Raw genomic sequence first — 23,810 nt, forward strand, 5'->3', positions numbered from 1 at the left:
AAATGTATCAGGAGCGAGCCATCAACCATGTACAGTCACATCTGGTGCTCCCAAGACGCCGGCACATGGCTCCGCAGTGTGGGCTTTTTTTAATGTATCCATTGCTGACAACAGTGTTGCCATCTGCAGCCTTTGCAGTCAACGAATAAGTCGGGGTAAGCCCAACACTCACCTAGGGACCACCGTCTTAAGAAGGCACCTGAACTCCCATCAATGAGCCCAGTGGGAGCAACACCATCAGAACCCACAAAGCCACACTCCAGGCTCTCACTGTCCAGCCCCTTCTCCTTCTCCTCACATTTGTCCTCCACTCCATCCTTCCATGATGCCGTTGTCACGTTGTTCTGGAAAAAGGCAGGCTTCTGTGGTCCAAATGTTGGAGTGGAAAAAAATGATGACGCCGGATAACCCTTTTGCCCAACGTTTGACTGCTGGCTTGTCGGAACTGATAGCCTGCCATATTAACTGGTGGACTCGGAGGCCTTTCGTAAATTTGTGGCCATTGGAACACCACAATGGAAGGTCCCAGGCAGGAAATATTTCTCGCAGAAGGGCATTCCAGAGCTGTATGGCCATGTTCAGGAGCAAGTGAATATATCTCTGGTGCACAGTGTTGGTGCCAAGATACATCTGACCACAGACACATGGTCTAGCAAACACGGGCAGGGAAGGTATATCACTTTTACTGCCAAATGGGTGAACCTTCTGACGGCCGTTAAGCATGTAACCCGTGGCACCTGTGTAGATTTAGTTGTACCGCCACGGATTGCAAGCAGGCCTGCCTCTTCTTCTCCTCCTCCTCCTCCTCCAACCTCCCTCTCCTCCTCGGCTGACTCCTCCTCTTCCGCTGCTACCGTCTCTTCTCCTGCGCCGCCCAAGATCCCCAGAACCTATTCCACATGCCAGGTGAGACGTTGCCATGCTGTACTGCGTCTGTTGTGCCTGGAAAGAGGGCAAAATAACACATGTGCCATGCATGGCACACGTACTGAACTTGATGGTGCAGCGATTCGTTGGCAAATACCCTGGGGGTCCAGGACGTCTTGCGGCAGGCCAGGAAAATCTCGGGCCATTTCCAAAGATCCTACACAGCCATGGCTCGCCTTGCTGATATTAAGCGGCGACACAACCTGCCCCTTAGGCGTCTTATTTGTGACTGCCCGATGCGTTGCATATGCTCGATAGGCTGCTCCAGCAGAAACATGCAGTTAACGACTATCTGTTCGAAATCGGCGGCAGGACAGGTTCTGGGGAGCTTGGATTTTTTTCACCTCGCCAGTAGCTGCTCATGCGGGACGCATGCAGACTTCTGCGGCCATTTGATGAGATCACCAAACTGGTCAGTCACGGCCAGGGTGCCATAAGTGACATCATACCTTACGCCTTCTTTCTGAAGCATGCATTGTGTTGTGTCATTGATCAAGCCATCGAGGAGCAGGAGCAGGAAGATGAGGAAGTCGCAATGTTGGATGAATTCCCAGGGGGTGCTACTCCATCTGAGACAAATCAACAGCAGGAGTCTGAAGAGGATTCAGAGGAGGATGGTGCTGGGGGGGGGGGATGAGGATGAGCAAGAAGAGCATGCTTTAAAACTTTTTGGGATCCCTGGTGTTATCCGTGGATGGGGGGAGGAGAACGAGGACGACATTATCTTGAATGATGAGCTGGAAGCAGGCCACTACACCGCTTCCAGTTTAGTGCGAATGGGGGCCTTCATGCTCCAGTGTTTAAGGGGGACCCCCATATAAAACGCATAAAGGCCAAGGACCAGTTCTGGGTGGCAACGTACTTCGACCCCCGGTACAAACACAAAATGGCAGAAATGTTACCACAATCACAGAGGGCGGTCAGAATGCAGGGCTTCCAGGCCTTGCTGCGGGAAATGCTGCATTCTGCTTTTCTGTGCGCTGGCAGAGGAATTTCCAGTCACAGAGAGACAGTTGCGGGTAGCAATGCAACAGCGCCTGCAAGAAGAGGGCGGTTTGAAGATGTCTTGGTCACTTCAGATATGAGATCCTTCTTTCAGCCGAACCATCGACAGCTGTACTCCGGATCCAGCAACAAGGAACGCCTAGACCGACAGGTGACCGACTACATCGGGTTAATGGCCCATGTGGACGCTCTGAGGAGTGATGAACCCCTGGATTACTGGGTGGGCAGGCTTGACCTCTGGCCAGAGCTTGCACAATTTTCAATGGAACTGTTGGCTTGCCCCCTGTCCAAAAAATGTAGCAATTGTACTGCATTCCAAAAGGGTAGACGGAATCGCCCCTGCTCATCGGTCAATTGTGTAAGAGTGGGCCACTTATTTCCCCATATAAAATGGAATACTTGAAAGTGACCCCTGTTGCCTAATTCTTGTAATGGGCGATCCGCCAACCCTGGAGAAAAGGCAGGATTACCTATAATTGGGAGCAGCGGGGAATTTGCAGAAGTCAACTGTGTCTGTTTTATAATGGAAAATGCTACCCGTACTGTTGCCCCAATTGTAGGATGCTTCAAAATTTCCCTGGAAAGAGATCTATGACACCAAGGTGCTCCCCCAAGGTTGCAATCACTCTGTTGTTGTTCAATACAAGCCCACAACTGGAGATGAGAATGTCGCCGCCAATCGATCCATCTACTTAGAGGAGCTGCTTGATAATATTTTAGGGCATCAGGGAGCGCCACTCCCCCTAGTGCCCTAGGGAGTGATAGTTGGCTGTGAGCTACACGAGGATTCCTATGGGACCATACAAATTTAGTAAACAGTGAATGAACTTTCTTAAAGAAGACTGATGGGACCACGACTGGTAGTGCCTGAAACAAAAATAAAATTTTTGAGAGAATACACATCTTAAGGAGATTACATCTCCCAATCCACGAATGTAAGCCCTCATTCCACTTTTCAAGAAGTATCCGTATTTGTGACAATAGAGGGAAAAAATTAATTGCATAAGTCGTCCCCAAATCAGCAGGTATATTTGTACCCAGGTATTTAAGAAATTTATCAGACCATTGAAATGGGAGGGCATGTCGCAAATGCTTCGACGTCTTAGATGGAAGCTGAATACCCATGGCTTCCAACTTAGTGAAATTAATTTTCAGATTAGATAGCCTCTCGTAGCTCTCAAACTCTCACATAAGATTTGAGGCTGAAATCAAAGGATTGGACAGAGAAAAAAGCAAATCGTCTGCATATGCTGATACCTTGTATTCAGCATCATCTAAACGTATCCCTGAAATATCCGGGTTTAAACGTACATGACATAGGAAAGGCTCTAATGTAAGCGCAAATAATAGGGGTGACAGTGGACAACCCTGTCTCGTACCATTAGTTATCCGAAATGAGTCCAAGAGCAGCCCATTAGCTTTTACTTGTGCAGTAGGATATGAGTATATCTGAGATATCCACGAAAGCATATGATCTCCCAAGCCAATATACCTCAAAACCGTAAACATAAAGCTCCAGTCGACACGATCAAATGCTTTCTCAGCATCTGTGCTAAGAAAGATACTAGGTATAGCTGTTTTGGAGACAATATGTATCAGGTTTAAGACTTTAGTCGTGCTATCTCTAGCTTCTCATGTTGATATAAAACCAACGTGATCCAAATGAATCAAATGTTTTAAACTAGGTGCTAAACGTAAAGCCAGGATCTTGGTAAGGATCTTCAGGTCTGTATTGAGAAGTGAAATAGGCCAGTAACTGCCACAAAGCACTGGATCCTTACCTTCTTTGGGAACGAGGGAGATATATGTATGCCTTCATGGTATCCCGATGTAATGAAGCAGTTAAACCCAGGTTATTAAAAAGGTCAACCATACGCCCGCCTAATAACGGGAGAAAAGTACGATAATATTGTCGAAAAACCGTCAGGGCTTGTAACTTTACCATGTTGAAAGGATTGAATTGCTATAACTAACTCCTCTATAGAGATGGGGGCATCTATGTCTGCCCGCACTTCCACTGGAATGTGCGGGATTCGGGATGACCGGACATATTCTTCCATTTGGGGCAGGGAGGCTTGTTGATCTGACAGGTTGTATAGTGACGTAAAAAAGGTGTTAAACTCTCGAGCAATATCTCTGGGAAGTGTTACTTTCTGCCCAGTTGTCAATAGTATAGTAGGAACATAGGTCACTTTCTGTTGGTCTCTTACTGTTTTCGCCAGGATCTTCCCACATTTGTTCCCTGCAACATATGAAAAATGTTGGCACTTTTGTAGGTCAGCCTTAGCTTTAAAGTATAATAAATCTGTAACTTGTTTACGTACTAGGAAAAAATCCTGTTCAACAGTTAAATCTCTGCCCTGTTTATGAAGTTGCTCCAGTTCCTGAATCTCACAGCGGATTCTCTTGAGATATGCACCATGTTTTATCAGTATACCCCTAATAACTGCCTTATGTGTTTCCCACACTACTCCCAAATCACATTCTGGTATTGCATTCGTGTCAAAGAAAGCCTTCAACTCTATATTCACTTCCTCCACTACCGATGGAGTCTGTAATAGGGATGTAACGATATCAAAATCTCACGGTACGATACAATTTCGATATTGACCTCACGGTACGATATTTATTGCGATATTGTGGAAAAGCTCACGGTATTGCTAAATACCCAGTAGGGTTTATATTGTGAGCTGATCAAAGGTGTGTGCCTTCCAAGTTTCAGAATCTGGTGAGTAATCTCGGTATCTGTCTTCTCTTGTCTTATTCTCTGATACTTTGGATTATCTCTGTTATGGCTGGTCTTGGTTTCTGCCCTTGCCTGCTGCCTGCCTTGATTTTCAAGCTTGCTCCAGTCCTGACTTTATCTGCTCTGCGATTTGGCTCTGGTTTATCGTTCTGCTTGAACAAGTCGGCTGTCACCGTCTGGGCAGTCTCGAGGCCATGCTCTAGTGCAGTGTCTCTACACCTTCAACGTCACTAGAGAAGTCCCAAAGTTCTAGCGTTGTGCTGCAATGACAGTCGCCTGCCCCTGGCTGCCCACACGTAGTTCCCATCACATTCTGTGACACAATGCTTGCCGCCCGCCGCACAGAGCTAGATATGAATAAAATGAACTATTTAAAAGGTTCATTACAGCCACCTACCAGCTTGAAACCGACCTTTGAAAACTGAATCTCATTGATATTGCATAAAGGATAGAGAGAGAGAAAAGATGTTACACAGATTTCAGGATGTGCTCCTTCCTGCTCCCCTACATTGACTGTCTGAGCATCTGTGTTAGCTTTATCTGCAGATACTCCACATAAAGCTGGCCATAGACAGGTCTGTTTTTTGCTCTTTCAGCCACTTATACACATTACTCACCAGCGGTCCGGTGTCACTGTCTTGCTGTGGTGCCTGCGGTGGAAGCTGGCTCTGCTCCGCCGAGTCCGCCGCTCTTGTGCGCTGGCTCCGCCTCACAACCCGCCCACCCACACTGCTCCAACCAACTGGCAGCCGCTCGCCTCGGCTCGGCCAGTAAGCAAGCAGCATAGAAGCATAGAGGTGAGTGAGTGACAGCAGACAGGAGCCGACGAGACAGACGGCGGTCAGACCATGCACCCACCACGATGATATCGGGCCATGTAAAACACCGCGATACCGCGATAGCGGTAATATCGTTACATCCCTAGTCTGTAATAGGCTTTCATTTAGTCGCCAAAACTGTGTGCCAGAGCAAGAGATATCCGACAGAATATAAGTTAAGGTAATGGTGCGTGGTCTGAATATGTAATTGATGTAATTTCAGTAGATTCAACAGAGTGTAGCTGGCGGTGTGGGATCAGGAAAAAGTCAATTCGCGAGTAGGTACCGTGTGGTGTTGAGTAAAAAGTATAATCTCTTTCCTTGGGATGTTGCAGTCGCCATACATCCACTAATTGAGAGTCATGTAGCGCTTGTATAACCCATTTATGAGACCTATGGGGTACCGATGAGCACCCTGTTGATGTATCTACTACAGGGGCCAAAGGGACATTGAAGTCACCACCTATAATCAATAATCCTTCTGTGAAAGATTCTAATCTAGTGAGGGTTTGTTTGATAAAGCAATCCTGCTTATCATTTGGGCCATATACTGTAGCTATAGTGACTATCCCCTACCTTGCCCTTTACAAACAAGAACCTACCATGTATGTCTTGCAAGGTTTGATAGTGAGTCCATGGCACTCTAGCAGACACCAATATAGAAACCCTTTTAGATTTTGCAGTTATATTGGTAGAATGATATGTTACAGAGTAAAATCGTTTTTTGAGTCCCGGAGACTTGCCATCCCTAAAGTGGGTCTCCTGTATGAGAGCAATATCCACTTTCTGCCATTTGATATCAGTAAGCAGTACCCTACACTTTTCAGGGATATTAAGTCCTTTAGCATTAAGAGAAAATACTTTCAATGTCTCCATAACAACAAAAGAAGAAAAAAGAAGTAGAAAGAGGAGAAGAGAAAAGAAAGAAAAAAAGGAAAAAAAAGGGGGGTCTATAGTGGGAAATGAATAAAAAAAATAATAATAATTACCAGAGAGTTTGACCCTCCTGTTACAGAGCGGTCAAAAAGCGCCAGAGCATTTCAGAAGCACTTGACATAAAGGATCCCTCAGAGTTCCTCCGGTCTATGATGACACCCAAACTCTCCACTCACAAGACAATGCAGAAGGACAACACCAGCCTGAACCAATTAGAAAGCTCCAACCAGAAAGGTAATACCTCAGGAGGACAAAAGCAGGCCAATGGTGTAGTACGTAAAAACAAGCAACTTAATTAAAAAAGTAATGCACTTACATGATGTAGATTCAAACAACATTTGAAATAAATAAATAGAGTGTGCTGCACATCAGAGATCAGGGTCCGCCTTACGCGTATTGTCATACACTTGACATCATCAGAGGCGTAGCCGTCGGATGTCAGCACGCATTATCAAGCCCCCAACCCGGAAATTATATACCCGGAAGTGATCAGATCCTGCACTCCACTTGGTCCAGAGCAGCAACCAGCTAAACAGGAAGTGCCAGCCCCCAACCCGGAAATGACATACCCGGAAGTGATCAATTCCGGTGTTCTAAAATTTTCTCGGACCCGTGAAAAAATCGGACCTCGTCACTTCCGGTGATAGGAGTCTCAAGTGCGCATGCGCACAAGACATTATCTTGGTTTGGTAAACTTATAACACAGAGCGGGCAGTTGAATGAGAGGAGGCGGGGCTGAGGTGTGACGGAAGACACTGCCGCGTCATCTGCAGAGCTGAATAGAGGAGGCGGGACGGAGGTGCGGCCGTGTAATATATGCAGGACTTTAGCGACTCCTTGTTTTATTATCTTTAGTAATTATCGTATTATTTATCCTTAGGATTTCATTACATTTACTATTTCTTATTTTGTATTATATAAATAGTAAATGTAATGAAATCCGAAGGATAAATAATACGATAATTACTAAAGATAATAAAACAAGGAGTCGCTAAAGTCCTGCATATATTACACGGCCGCACCTCCGTCCCGCCTCCTCCGCCAGCTCTGCATATGTGCCTCCCTCCCTGATGTCTCGATGACGCGGCGGTGTCCTCCATCCTCCATCGCACCTCAGCTCCGCCTTCTCTCAATCAGCTGTCCGCTCTCTGTTATAATTTTTCCAAACCTCGAAAAATGTCTTCTGTGCATGCGCACGGACGACTCCTATCAGCTGTTTTGTGATGCTCTGTCACCGGAAGTGACGAGGTCTGATTTTTTCACGGGTCCGACAAAATTTTACAACACCGGTATGCTGTAGCTAAACATAGGTTCAGGAAGGCACACTAATAGGGCCATGATCGTTAATAACGTATTACAAAGCTCATATGCATGTAATAAAAACATAGTGCTCTGCATCAGATCAAAAAATGATACCATAGCAAATAGATAAACCGAGAGTGGCGGTCAATTCAGGTCACGCCATTAGTCCATATGCTTATAACAGATGTGCCTATATAGAGATAAATAAATGGAGCTACAAGAGAAAAAACACAGGAAAAAATTGTGACATAAAACATATAGAATAAAATACATTAATATGCATCCATATATATTCTGCACACGGCCTGACTCAAAAAAGAAAAAGAAAGAAAAAAGAAGGGGGTCGAATATGGACAATTGGTTAATAATAAGGCCACTACATCAGTGGGATAGGGCCTCAATAATGCAAAAATAGAGCATATGAATAATATTTCACAGAAAGCAGACATAAAATGGGATATATGAAACCAAAGCCGCCACATCAAATTAACTGTTATTAATGTGGCAGTTAACATCCCACTCTATGTTCATACCCCACGGAGAGTAGTACTTGACAGACCACACATGTCCTACAAGGAAAAAAAACAGTGAGGGTGTGAAAAAAAGACACCCGGTTAGGCTTATCCAAGACATTCGGGGCGGTCTGTAAGCATAAAAGTTGGACTCCCCTAAACACCACTGGAAGAGTCTCAGATAATCGGGGGCCCAACACCCCGTCATTCCTGAGAACTCCCCAATTCTTGTTAAAAATGCGCTTCACATCCCGAAATTGTATGGAGTAATTAGTCAAAAAAGAGAAACTAAAGCGGTCGGGGTCCGCAGGGGTCCTAGATCTTTCTCCCAGCAGAGCTGATCTATCCCGTTCCCCCACCTCTCCAATGATGGAGTCCAATAGCGCCTCATTATACCCTTTATCAACAAACCTATTTTTAAGCATCAATGCTTGTCTGAAATAATCACTTCTCTCAGAACAATTACGACGCAACCGCAAAAACTGGCTCTTGGGAACAGAGCTCAACCAAGAGGCATGATGACAACTCCCTTGTTCAATAAAGCCATTGCGGTCAGTGGTCTGTTTGTTACAATAGTGCCATCCCTGACCTCTATATTGAGGTCAAGGAAATTAATGTTTACATCACTAGCCTCATGCTGTAATTTAATCCGCAAAGAATTACCATTGAGGTCCTCAATAAAATTATCCAGAGATGTCCTATCGCCCTCCCAAAGGAGGAGGACGTCATCAATGTAGCACCGCCAAAAGACCAACTGAGGTCTATGGCGGCTATAGATGACCTCCTACTCCCACTTGTTCATAAACAAGTTTGCCACGCTTGGCGCAAATTTAGCGCTCATGGCGACTCCTCTATTTTGCAAATAGTAGGAGCTGCCAAACCAAAAATAGTTGTGCTGCATGGCAAACAACAGCAATGACAGAATGAATTGGCGCTGTGCTGGTATAAGGGAGTTATCCCTACCTAAAAAGGACTCAACAGCACTATGCCTATGCTCGTGGGAAATGATGGTATACAATGAAGTGACATCCACTGTGGCCAGAAGATAACCCTCTTTCCACTTGATGTCACTCAAAAGGTTAAGGACTTGGGTAGAATCCCTAAGATATGAAGGGGTTTTGGTGACTAAAGGTTGCAGGTACCCGTCAATATATCTCCCGGCCCGACTGGTGACGGAGTCAATCCCGCTAATGATGGGACGCCCAGGTGGATTGTGAGGGTCTTTATGCACCTTCGGGAGATAATAAATTACGGGCATCCATGGTGCAACCGGGATCATGAAAGCTTTCTCTTTTTTGGTCAATATGTGTTCCTCATATCCCTTGTTAACCAACACAGACAACTCCTTTTCGTACTTGGAGGTTGGATCACCAGGGAGTAGACTATACGTCTCTCTGTCAGACAACAGCCTGTTCATTTCAGAGACATATGCCACTTTATCAAGGACCACAATACCTCCCCCCTTGTCTGCTGGTCGGGAACAATATCATCTCTTTTCTTAAGGGACTTCAAACCGTCATTAAACCTGAATTCATTACGGTCATTCCTGATCTGGAGATTCTCCACATCTTTAATAACCTGGGAAACTTGTGCACACGCCGGATCTGATCTCTAACTGCGCACGCGCCATGACCGGCGCGTGCGCAGTGCCAAAAAGCAGTCCCTAAAGACTCTTACAGAGGGGGCTAAAAAGCCCGGGGATTGAATAATGATGCATTTGATAGCCCCGAATGTCTCACCCCATCAGCCACCAATCAGTGGTCCCTGATGGGATTTGACATAATATATCTCCTAATGTTTATTTTGCGGATGTACTTATGGACATCCATAAAGAGACTAAATCTGTTGATAGGTTTAGTAGGGGCGTATTTGAGACCATGGTTAAGGACCAATTTCTTGTTATCGGTGAGGGGAGCGGAGCTGAGGTTAAAAATACCAGCGCCTTTTAGGTTCTTTCTTTTTTTGTCGGCTCCTCCTCCCCCCTCTGGTCCCTCTCTTTGATCTGGATCTTGAACAGATATGTTGCTGGTCCTGTGAAAACTCCCTTGTCTACCTTGATGGTAGGGCCCGGGGCCAGCCACTGGCCGGTTTTGATGGCCATAATGATCTCCCCTACGTGGAGTATTATAGGGATACTTAGTAATATACCTAGCGTCAACATCTGACTCCCCATATTAATCGTCTTCATCTAGAGGCTCAAAGCGGTTATACGAAGCACCACCATCCCTCCATGGAGAACCATAATCAACATGACCAGAGTAATGATTTCCCTGATTCTGATGGTACTGATAACCGCCATAACCATGATTAGGGCGAGGAGGGTTTTGATGGAACCTACCTCCCCTACCATTTGGGGCAGGTTTTTGTCAATTACCCCTTCCCCGAACATTAGTCCACCCTCTATGGACAGGTATAGTGACCTGTCTAATGGGGGTGTTAGTGGATCGAGAGCCAGAGGCTGGACCAGATAAGGAAGATTGGTTCCCTGCTTCCACCCGAGACTCCTCCTGTTTTTTCTGCCATTTGAAAACTAAATTGGACTTATAGTACTCGAGGTCTCTAGCATATTTCTTTTTCTTCTTTTTGCTCAACCTCTTCTTTCTCCAAAACCTTCTTAAGTGCGTTGGACCTATTGGTAAATTCTATAGTTCCAGAAGAGGGAGCCATGGAAACCTTAAGGTTTGAGATTTCCTCGTCCAACCTAGTTAACTTATTCTTTTTCTGACCAATCAAGAACCTGAGCATGTTAAGACCAGCGTCATTAAAGTATTTGAACCATAATGCCAGGTCCTTCCCGTCTTCCTGCAGGCTGATCTCCCACCTGAGGCTTCGAGGGACCATGCCGAGCTCAAGGTACCTATCCAAAAGAGCAATATCCCATTTGGTGTGGATCTCGGAAACCATAATATTTTTCAAACGCAAAAAAGCTCCACCCAAATCAGTGGGTGAGGGCCCATCCAGATCATCAAATGCCTCACTTGCATTAATGACATGGCTGGCCCTAAATGCAAATATGTCCATAATATAAATTAAACGGAAACATCCAGCTGCAGATATAAGTAATCAATAAATGGATAACAAAAAAAGGGAGAAAGATACCTGCTCTCAGAATTACATCAAGATAGCATAGGCAGCCAGCTCTATAGGTAGATTACAAACCCATACACTGATAGTAATTAAATGGGAGCAGCGCCAAAATTAAATACATATATAAAAAATATGCAAATATACAAAAAACAGTATAGACAAAAGTCCCAAAGTCTTAGATGGAGTTGATGGAGGAGAGGGAGGAAACCAGTCCAGATCATCCAATCACCAGTGTGTAGTGGGGAAAGCGTATGATCACCCAAAAGTTACAGTCAAATCTGCTTACCAGAGAGTTTGACCCTCCTGTTACAGAGCGGTCAAAAAGCGCCAGAGCATTCCAGAAGCACTTGACATAAAGGATCGCTCAGAGTTCCTCCGGTCTATGATGACACCCAAACTCTCCACTCACAGGACAATGCAGAAGGACAACACATATTTATATATATATATATATATATATATATATATATATAGGGACTCACATCTATTACATAGTTGCCAACATTTAAAAAAAATTTCCAGGGACACTTTGCAGCACAGCTATCAATTACCACACCCACTTCTCTGAAGCTCACTCTGCATAATTAATCTCGCCTATTTATCGGATTATAGAGTCTACTCAATATAGAGAGAATTACAGGAAATTCAAAAGGGAATTTCAAACTTAAGGCCACAGTAGCAGAGTTGGAATAAGTCTCCCATTCAGCTGCACTACTTCTGCGTAACATTTATGGGCAGCCCGATTAACAGGCGCTTCCAGGGACAATATAAATCACCTGGGACAGGCTCCTTTTTGCAGGGACTGTCCCAGGAAAAAAGAGACAGTTGCCAAGTATGCTGTTATAAGCATATTCACTAATGGTGTGACCTGGATTGACTGCCACTCTCGGTTTATCTATTTGCTATGGTATCATTTATTGATCTGATGCAGAGCACTATGTTTTTATTACATGCATATGAGCTTTGTAATATGTTATTAACGATCATGGCCCTATTAGTGTGCCTTCCTGAGCCCATGTTTAGCTACAGCATACCGGACTGTGCTGACATTAGAGTTGTCACTACCGGCAGAGATAGTTGTGGCTTATAGCTTAATGGAACACATCGACAGGCTACTTCCGGGTATGTCATTTCCGGGCTGAGTACATTTTTTATACTTTTTTTTTTTTTCTTTAATATGTTCTCATATCCGTATAAATTTATGTATGTGGTTTCCGGGTTATGATATATTGTAAGGTTTGTGGCCCCATTAACATTCCTTTCTGGTTCGAGATCGGCTCCAGCTTATAAATTTGTGTACACTTGAGTGACTGGCACTTCCTGTTCAGCTGGTTGCTGCTCTGGACCAGGTGGAGTGCAGGAATTGATCACTTCCGGGTATGTAATTTCCGGTGTAACGTTAGAAAACCATAACTCGTGAAAATTCCATAGCCACGTCACTTCCTGTCAGGAACAGCTGAGCAGCGTAGCAGTGCGCATGCTCACAGCCCCGGATACATCATTGAACAGCTGAGGAGCTGACAAGTGCGCATGCTCGGAGGGTATGGAATTTTCATGGTAGTGTGTGTAACGTTACACCGCATCAGCTGTTGCGGCGGTTACATTAAAACAGCTCGGCTGCAACATGAGTCATCTCCGCTCCTATCCCTGTCACTTCCCTGATCTCGGCTAGTAAATGTAAAAGCGGCGGCGGGTGTATGAAATCTAAATGACGGAGATGTCGGCTCCGTGATTTATATTTTCATACACCCGCCGCCGCTTTTATATTTAGTAGCCGAGATTAGGGAAGTGACAGGGGTAGGAGCGGAGATGACTCATGTTGCAGCCGAGCTGTTTTAATGTAACCGCCGCAACAGCTGAGGCGGTGTAACGTTACACACACTACCGTCAAAATTCCATACCCTCCGAGCATGCGCACTAGTAAGCTCCTCAGCTGTTCAATTATGTAGGTGCTGACGTAGGTGCACCGGAAGTGATGAGGGTATGGATTTTTTACTGGTATGGTTTTTTCACGGAACACCGGGTCGGGGGCTGGCACTTCCTGTTTAGCTGGTTGCTTCTTTGGACCAGGTGGAGTGCAGGAATTGATCACTTCTGGGTATGTCATTTCTGGGTTGGGGGCTGGCACTTCCTGTTTAGCTGGTTGCTGCTCTGGACCAAGAGGAGTGCAGGATTTGATCACTTCCGGGTATGTCATTTCCGGGTTGGGGGCTTTATAATGCCATACCTGCCAACTGTCCCATTTTTGCAGGGACAGATCCGGGAAAAAGGGCCCTGTCCCGGGTAATTTAATTTGTCCCAGCTGTCTGTAAATGCCCGTTACGGGCAGACGGTGCCTGTAAAAAAATGGTTGCGGGCCGACATCGTAACTGCGAATACGCTGTTCCAATGCCTGCCGGGCTTGGGAAAGCTCGTACAAGCTTGGTTTGGGGGCCAATCTCTGACAAGTAGAATCATTCAAAGGAGAAAATGTAAGAGATAGGCAGAGGCACTTCCTGGAATTAAACAACAGGACTACAAGGACCATTGGAAACTTATTCTGCACCTACTACCCTTCATCAAAAATAAACATAGGATTTATGAGTGCAAGGCTTTGCTTACAAAAATAATGGTATGCATTAAAACTTGGAAAAGCATATATTGAAAGAACCATTTTAAATTACAATTTCAGCCTTAAGGGAGGGCAAATGTAACCAAAGTGTTTTCAATGAGCATGCGTCACTTATGATATAATTCATTATATGTGCACCTCCCTTTTCAATTTACTGTAATTCTCTCTTTATTGAGTAGACCCTATAATCTGATGATAAGTAGGCGTAGATTATTTATGTGGAGTGGGTGGAGCTTCAGGGAAGTGGGTGTGGAAAGTAATTGATGGCTGTGCTGCAAACTGTCCCTGGAAATTTTTTTCAAATGTTGGCAACTATGTAATGCGTGCTTCCATCGGACGGCTACGCCTCTGATGATGTCAAGTGTATGACGATACGCATAAGGCGGACCGGGCTCTCTGGTGTGCAGCACGCTCTATTTATACCGTGGTTTTTATTCACATGTTGTTTGAATCTACATCATGTAACTGCATTACTTTTTTAATAAAGTTGCTTGTTTTTACGTACTACACCATTGGCCTGCTTTTGTCCTCCTGAGGTAATACCTTTCTGGTTGGAGCTTTCTAAGTGGTTCAGGCTGGTGTTGTCCTTCTGCATTGTCCTGTGAGTGGAGAGTTTGGGTGTCATCATAGACCGGAGGATCTCTGAGGGATCCTTTATGTCAAGTGCTTCTGTAATGCTCTGGCCCTTTTTGACCGCTCTGTAACAGGAGGGTCAAACTCTCTGGCAAGCAGATTTGACTGTAACTTTTGGGTGATCATACGCTTTCCCCACTACACACTGGTGATTGGATGATCTGGACTGGTTTCCTCCTTCTCCTCCGTCAACTCCATCTAAGATTTTGGGACTTTTGTCTATACTGTTTTTTGTATATTTGCATATTTTTTATATATGTATTTAATTCAAAGTTAACGACACCCCCAGCTCAGATCGCATATTGCAGTGCGATCTGACAGTTCGCACATAATCGGATCGCACTGGGGTGAACCACCATGAGATCCGATTGTGCTGCGCATCAAAAAAAGGGTCCTGTGCATGTTCACTGCGATTGCGGTGCAAATTCAGCCATACAAACTGTATGGCTGAATTTGCACTGCATAGACATCGCATGTAATTTTAGGAGCAGTGCGCTCCGAATTACATGCGATCTCTGTGATCGCATCAGTGATTTGCATTAGTGGGAACTGGCACTTGCCAGTGCTGGTTCACACTGATGCGATCACAGAGATTGCATGTAATTCAGAGCGCACTGCTCCTAAAATTACATGCGATGGCTGTTTGGTGCAAATTAAGCCATACAGTTTGTATGGCTGAATTAGCACCGCAATTGCAGTGAACACGCACAGGACCCTTTTTTTGGTTCTGCAGCAGAATCGGATCGCATGGTGGTTCACACTAGTGCGATCCAAATCTGTGCGAACTGTCAGATCGCACTGCGATATGCGATCTGAGCTGGGGGTGTCATTAACTTTGAATTGACACCCCCAGAGTATCGCATATGGCAGTGTGAACTGCCTGTGCTGTGGATGCAATGCGGGAACACGCAGATATATATTCGCAGTGTTCCCGCATCGCATAAGTGTGAACCGGCACTGACAGTCTGTCCCTGCTCCACACAGCAAACCTCTCCCTACACTGACAAAAGAGAGAATATAGATAGTACACCTATACCAAATATCAGTCCTTAAAAGGACTTTTGTGGACCTATAACAGAGCGATCTGTGTCACTGACAATCTGTCCCTGCTGCACACAGCAAACCTCTCCCTACACTGACAAAAAGCAGAATGTAAAATGGCAGCCAGATCAGGTCTATTTATAAGGTAGGGGGTATGTCCATGTGCTGAAATGTCTCAATTGGCTGTCCTGTTCCACCTGATGGCTGTGTCATGGGTCAAAGTTCTTCACAATGTAATAGAATATGGCGGCCGCGAACATCGCCATATGTTTGCGTGATCGGCGGACAGCGAACGAGCAAAGTTCGGCGCAAACCGACCGCCGGGCGAACGGCAAGGCCATCTCTATACAGTATATGTTTCTGCATTTAGTATGGTACGGAGTTTGATGGGAACTTTGTTACTATAGACTGGAAGTGGGCTGAGAATGCCACATAGTTTGTTCATCTTGTAACATGTCCGGAACCACACCTGCGGCAATATTCATTAACTGTATTGGCATGGCTCACCCTTTAAGATACCAGTACACATGTACATCCTACATTGTGAAGTGACAGACAGGTGTACAGTCTTGACCAATCATGCTATCCCCTTGGTTTACTGCAGAAGCATGAAGGTTGTAGCTGTGTCCATTGGACATCCACTAGGCAGTAAGTTCCTGCATACATTGCCTTGGCATTATCTGGCTCTGATTTGGACACTTATGTTTCAAATGACATTGTGTCCTCAAAAGAGATAGCAATCGAATGAACCTATAAAGTTAGATGGCAAGGTAACAGCCCTTTAGGCCCAACCATCTATGTGTATCCCATTTACAGGATTTCATTAAAAGCCTGAGTGGTGCTTGTCTGGTTCTATTACAGCCAGGATGCCACATACCCAGTTTATCTTCACGATGGTTCTTCCTGATATTCAGAAACTCTCTGATCTTGTTTACTTCCACAGATGGGTCTCCACCCATATTATGGTTTCCTAGGGAGTAAAGGAAAAATTGTTATTCTTTTGTGGACGCAGAAGCACTGATAGTACTGTTATGAAGATGAAGGCTTGCTGGTATTGTCATCAGCAAGATATGGACTGTGTTTATATAGAGTTGGACAATGCCTGACTTTAATAATAGGACATGGACTGCTATTGACAGGAGTAGCGCATTGAAGTACAGAGGATGTCAGGTGTAAGACATGAAAGGTGGTTATTAGGAGCAAAATATTGATTAATGCATGCCTTAATAAATAGGGAAAGGGAGGAGGTTATCAGTGGTAAGCTGTAGAATAAAGGAGGTCGTCAAGAGTAAAACATGAACTGGCTAAGGTTCTTAGGAATAGACCATAGACTGACTAAAGTTGTCGGGAGTAGACCATGGACTGTCTAAGGTTGTCATATGCAGACCATGGACTGACTAAGGCTGTCATGAGTAGACCAGTCAACACTAAGGTTGTCAGGAGTACTGTAGACCCTGGACTAACTATAGTTGTCAGTAGTAGTTAATGGACTGACTAAGGTTGTCAAAAGCAGGGCATGAGCTTGATGAGATTTTCAGGAGTTGGACAACACACTTACCATCAGTCATAAGTATAATAATATTAGAATAGTCGAAAAATTTGTCTTTGTTTCTCAAATTATCCAAAGACAGTTGATTATAGATTTCACGAAGGGCACCCCGTGTATTAGTTCCTTGTTTATCATCATGTTCTGTGGGATTATAAATGGAAAAAAAACAACCGTGAACAAGGACATCTTCTGAAAAGTGATATAGTGTATATAGCACTTGGGCACATGATGGTCTTACAGCTATGGGAGGAGGCAATATATACATCCCCACCAGCTGTAAGGGAAGTACAAACCCCAGCATGAGACAATTGGAGATTCTTCAACCAGAGATAAACATATAGTTTCATCAAGAATGACAGGAAAAATTTTGGCAACATGTCAGAGTAGAATAAAGAGCTCACTCAGTCACCAGTCTCCACATATAAGTTAAATATCATTCTTTTGTGAATTGGTAATTGAATAATCCAGATAATACTTTACCTGAATATTTACATTTTTTAATTGCTTCTATAACGTTTTCAGGTTCTGTATTGATATCAGACTCTGAAAGAGTCACAATATTTTTTATGTGTGAAGCATAGGTGAGGACTGAATACCGAGGTGCAAAATCAAAGCTGGAAACCTACAAACAAACATGTGTATGCATTAATATAAGATATAATGCCAAGTCAAAGATTGTCAGATCATATAGTTATTACAATTCCTATTAATAACAACAAAGTAAAATACAAGGAGGATAGGCAAAGTGTAATAAGCCTTAACTGTTCAACAGGTGTGGCTATAGTAATCTGAAAGGTTTAAAATATCTCCATGCCCCAGCTAGGTAACTACTGCACCACTCTGACCTCTCTAAGAAACACTATAAAAATTCTCTGTTGAATGCTGCCTGTGCCTGCATACCGTTAGTCTGAAAAAGGGTATACCTCCCCATCGCTATTCATTTGGTTTAAGAAAATTGTCAAAATTCACTTAATGGAAAGCATTACAGCCTCTCTTCAAGACAGGAGGAAAGATTCAGTCGTAGTTGGTTCTATTGGACTCTCTTTACCTGTTTAAAGGCACGTGCATCGATCATGCACTTGGGGGAGTGAGATTTTCCCTTTTCACTCCTCCAATCCCTCTCCCCCTTCCCTTTATCTTCCCCCCAGTCTATAGACTGGATGGTATTCTGTTTAATCGATTTTGTTATAACTGCTTATGTTGAACTCTGTATACTTTCTTCCAGCATTCTTATCTGTATGTAAAATTATTAAAATAAAAGTTGTTTAAAAAAAAAAACTATATACTGCATCTCCATCCAAGGTCTGTTTTTTAAATGTGCCCCCCCCTCTGCCCCTTGGTACATAGACTTAATACATCTGTAGGGGAAAAAATGTAGATGATATACTTACTGTGACCCCAGCTTCTGTAGTATAGGGCAGTGGTTCTCAACTCCGGTCCTCGGGACCCACCAACAGGCCAGGTTTGCAAGATAACTAAATTACATCACAGGTGATCTCATTTGCTGCTCAGTGATTGCAGTATTCTAGTCTGCATCCCCCAAGGTAATACTTAAAATCTGGCCTGTTAGTGGGTCCCGAGGACCGGAATTGAGAACCACTGGTATAGGGCATGAATTTATCTTCCTGCCAACAAGATCCTGGATAATGCTGAGTACTCCAAATTTTGTGTGAAGATGCTGCAGTACAGTGTAGGATCTTCTTCTCAGTGAGATTTGGGCTACTCAACATTCCCCTGGATCCCACCAGAAAGATGATGATTCGGTAATCCTCACCTAGGTGCTTTGGGCAGAAGCCAGGGGAAAGGCAAGTGTAAAATCGAATGGTTTACCTTACATGTGTTTGGACAATCAACATTCTGTGGTCATTGGATTAAGGTCCCTGTCCATTAAGTTGGCTACAATGTGCTTGGGAATGTTTCTGACGCTCAATACAAGAAAACTGCTTGGGTGAGAAGTGAGATATCATCAACATTATATAACACATCTAGTTGAATGTGACTAACTACTACCAGCCGTACCATACCAATGAGAGCCTTCACAGACAGTCTCCTTTTTTTAAATGGTTGCTACTTGGAGCCCACTATGCCAGCACGTTCCTTCCACATTGTGGCTAAATTGATTTCATCCTAGAAACACCAACATAGGTTCACCAGATTTGCTTCCTGCCTCATACTCTTGGAAAATGCAGTGCAGCCCCCAATAGGACATTGACTTTCTGTTCGTGCAGCAGCTCTACAGGGATTACCTAGTTAATGGCATATACACCATTGCAGTTTCTGACTTCAGTCTATGTGCCCCATATGTAAGGCTGGCCATAAATGACTCGCATTTCTTTTACAAAAAAATATTAAACAGATTCCCCCATCCACACAAGCAAGGTGAATGGAAGAATGCTACCCGCTGTGCCATTGTATTCTGAAAGTTGGATTCCTTTGCTGTCAGAATACAATGAATGCAATTGCTGATCGACAAAAGTCTTCCACCATTTCAACATTCATCTTTGACAGAAGTTGATTGTTGGATTGGCTTCTATCGAGCAGGAATGGCCATACATTGATCTAAATTCTATCCATCTATGGCTAGCTAAGTGTGGTGCTAGAAAAGGCAGTTAGTGGCAGAACCCGACCTCTCTATGTTCTAAAATGCCTTATTAAGTGAATCAGTAAATATATCAAACAGAAATAAAAAATAATGTATACAGTAACACTGCAAAAATATGTGAACATATAAAAAACACTGTATAAATCATTAGTGCAATTAGATTAAATATAATATACACTATATATACACACACACACAGTATCTCACAAAAGTGAGTACACACCTCACATTTTTGTAAATATTTTATTATATCTTTTCATGTGACAACACTGAAGAAATTACACTTTGCTACAATGTTAAGTAGTGAGTGTACAGCGTGTATAACAGTGTAAATTTGCTGCCCCCTCAAAATAACCCAACACACAGCCATTAATGTCTAAACTGCTGGCAACAACTGCTGGCAGTACACGTCGGTCAGCTTTGCTAAGTGAACATGTCCAAATTGGGTCTAATTAGCCATTTTCCCTCCCCGGTGTCATGTGACTTGTTAGTTTTACAAGGTCTCAGGTGTGAATGGGGAACAGGTGTGTTAAATTTGGTGTTATCACTCTCACTCTCTCATACTGGTCACTGGAAGTTCAACATGGCACCTCATTGTTCTGTCCACCAGACTTTATTCAGTATACTTGTGTTTATGTTGTTTAAAATTACATGTTGGGTTTTCTTGATTCACACAAGTTAGTTATATGCAGAGCGCAGGCACCGTCTACTGTTCCTTTCTGGTATAGCTTCAGCTGTTCTGCATATTGTAAACTCAGAATGTGTTAACCACTTCCCGCCCGCCCTATTACAATGACGGCGGGAATGTGGTTGAGTTATCCTGACCCGACGTCATATGACGGCGGGCAGGATAATCAGCTGGCGCGTGCTCCTGAGTGCGCGCACCGCGGCGATCGGGCATGTAGTGTGTCCCTCGGACACAGCGCATACCCGATCAGGGTAAACAGCCAATAAAATTGGCTGTTTACCACGTGATCGGCTGTGTCCAATCACAGCCAGTCACAATCATAACACAGGAGAGCCGTTAGTACTGATCTAAGCTGTTCTCCTCACACACACCGATCTTGTGAGGAGAACAGCAGAGATCAGTGATCAGTGAGTTACATTTCTTTATTTTTACTGTACAAGGTGCACTACACAGCCCCCCTCCCCCCCCCCCAATAAAGAGAACCTGTCACCTAGTGTCACAGCCAGCCCATCCCTGTCATATCTGGATCTGTCAGAACATCTGGATCTGTCAGCTCTTCTGGATCATCTGTCAGCACATCCAACAGCCCGCAAGTACCCATCAGTACCACCAGTACCCACCGGTACCCACCAGTACCGTCAGTACCCATCAGTACCATCACTACCGCCAGTACCCATCAGTACCGCCAGTACCCATCAGTACTATCAGTACCGCCAGTACCCATCAGTACCATCAGTACCGCCAGTACCCATCAGTACTGCCAGTATGTCTAAAAGGCTTTTCACAGCAGAGGAGGCATATGAAATGCTAACCATGCATCGGGGAGCTCGCATCATCTGATAATGGTTCGGAATACGAGCCAGTAGAGGATAACGGATCAGACCTTGAATCCAAGGAGGAAACAGTCCCTCCTCCTAAAAGGATAAGGAGGGTAAGCCCAGAAGACCTTCCTACAACCAGCAGCACCAACACCGCCGCAGCTACACCCCAAGAAGAGGAGCCCAGTATCAGCACTGGAATAACAAGTGTTACCCGAAGAAGCCGGGCCCAAACCCACCTTCCCGATGCCCTGGCAAACCACGTATGGTTGCCTGCCAGCTCAGGATCAACTATAATCCCCCCTTTCACCGCACAGCCAGGTGTGCAGTCCAACACTTCCAATTTTTCCCTATTAGATTTTTTTTATTTTTTTTTTTTCCCCAAGAGTTACTGCAGTACATGGTGGACCAAACCAACCTTTATGCAGATCAATTTATTGCCTCCAACCTCAATTCTTCCTACGGCCGTATGTTCAATTGGCACCGTCTTACACTGGACGAATTTAAAATATTTTTGGGCCTTACACTCAATATGGGGCTTTCTAAGAAGTCCATGCTTACTGGTCCTGCCACCCCATCCACCACATTCCTCTTTTTTCCTCTGTCATGTCCAGATCACGGTATGACATGATCATGCGCTTCCTCCATTTCAATGACAATTCACAGTGCCCTCCCCGAGATCATCCCAACCACGACAAACTATATAAATTGTGCCCCCTAATAAATCTTTTTTTTTTTTTTAATTTGCGGAAGTGTATGTCCCAGACAAAAACATCTGTGTGGATGAATCCCTTATTCATTTTACTGGCCGGCTGCACTTCAAGCAATACATCCCAAATAAGAGAGCCAGGTATGAGTTGAAAATGAACAAACTTTGCGAGAGAGCCACTGGGTATGTCTATGCCTTTCGTGTGTATGAAGGCAAAGACTCCCATCTCCAGCCCCCGAATGCCCAACATACATTGGAACCAGTGGGAAAATTGTCTGGGACCTGGCATACCCCCTGTTCAAAAAAGGATACCATCTTTATGTAGACAATTACTACACCAGCCTGCCCCTTTATCGTCACCTGTACCTTGAAAAAACCCTGGCCTGTGGTACCAGCAGAAAAAATAGGAAGGGATTCCCACAAGCTTTGGTCCAAAAAAATCTTCAACAGGGGTAAACCGCATTTATGAGTAATGAGGAAGTGTTGGCCATGAAGTGGAGGGACAAGAAAGATGTTTACATCTTGTCCACCATCCACAATGACACCTTGGTGGAGATTTCCAGAAGACGTGGCCCCATTACAAAGCCTGAATGCGTCCACGAATATAATTTGTTATATGGGGGGGGGGGTGGATTTAAATGATCAGATGCTGGTATAAAAAAGTCGCATTTCACCTGTTTCATATGGCCATGTACAATTCGTTTGTCTGCCATCAAAAAACACCAGGAAACCAACACATCACCTACCTCAAGTACATTGAAGACATCATCACTGCCCTAATATACCAACAAGGACCGGCCCCAGCAAGCATTCACTCTGATTGGGTGAGTAGACTTCACGAGCTACATTTTCCCTATAACATTCCCCCCACAGAATCACGAAGAAGGCGCCAAAAGAGATGTCGTGTGTGCAGCAGAAATGGAATTAGAAGAGACATTCGTTTTCATTGTCCTGATTGTCCCTCCCAATCTGGCCTATGCATTGGAGATTGCTTCAAAATCTACCATACAGCTGTAAGATTTTAGATCCCCTTATTTTTAAGACTGCCATTTCCCATTTTGAAATACCTGTCCAGATCATTTGCCTGCTACCATGTTTCTACGTTACCTGACCCTGGCCTGTTTACCGATGATGCATTTGCATGCCATTTTAAAAAACCATGTTTCTGAAATCCACATGCACCGACCTCAGCCTGTTTACCGACGATTAGAGTTGAGGGGACACCTGGATGTCCGTGTTCGGCGGGTTCGGGAACTTGAAAAAAAAGTCTGGGTCTGTGTCCCGGACTTTTTCCGAACTTTACCCGGACACCGAACCCAATTGAAGTCAATGGGGACCCGAACTTTCAGGCACTAAAATGGCTCTAAAACACCAATGGAAAGGGCTAGAGTGCTGCAAATGGCAGCAAAACGTAGTTAAGAGCATGGTGAGTGCTCTGCAAACAAATGTGGATAGGGAAATAACTTAAAACAACAACAAAAAAACAGAAAAATAAAACAATGTTCTTCATCTGTGAAGGACAAGGCCCATATGGAGTAGGAGGGAGGTTGAGGTGGTGGTGGATGTGGCGGTGTCATAGGCGTGCGCACAGGGTGTGCCGGGTGTGCCTGGGCACACCCTAATCACCTAGGGCACATTAGCATTATCGCTCTGTTTGCCAGTGAGGAGATGGGAAAGATCTCCCTCGGACCTGCTCTGCCATAAGAGAAGTGCCACACACTTCTATTTCACTTTGCCAGCAGGGAGAGTAATGTACCGGGGCCATATAAATGTAGGCAAACACATGTGTATTTAAACTTTGGGGTGCACACCCTAATGCAATAGGC

At 44.4% G+C, this 23,810-nt stretch overlaps 1 protein-coding gene across 1 annotated transcript in view; it reads right to left on the reverse strand.

The window, feature by feature from the left end:
* LOC309559995 (complement factor B-like) overlaps window positions 1-23,810 on the reverse strand; it is a 230,250-nt gene that overhangs the window by 122,261 nt on the left and 84,179 nt on the right. The window contains exons 8-10 of the mRNA XM_082263476.1: window positions 17,648-17,789; window positions 17,177-17,308; window positions 16,496-16,588 (exon numbers count right to left, since the gene is read on the reverse strand). Coding sequence (XP_082119602.1) covers window positions 16,496-16,588; window positions 17,177-17,308; window positions 17,648-17,789 — 367 coding nt within the window. The remainder of the gene's footprint in view (window positions 1-16,495; window positions 16,589-17,176; window positions 17,309-17,647; window positions 17,790-23,810) is intronic.

The sequence above is a fragment of the Pelophylax lessonae genome, assembly GCF_965119305.1.
Source record: "Pelophylax lessonae genome assembly, chromosome: 7".
Taxonomy (NCBI): Eukaryota; Metazoa; Chordata; class Amphibia; order Anura; family Ranidae; genus Pelophylax; species Pelophylax lessonae.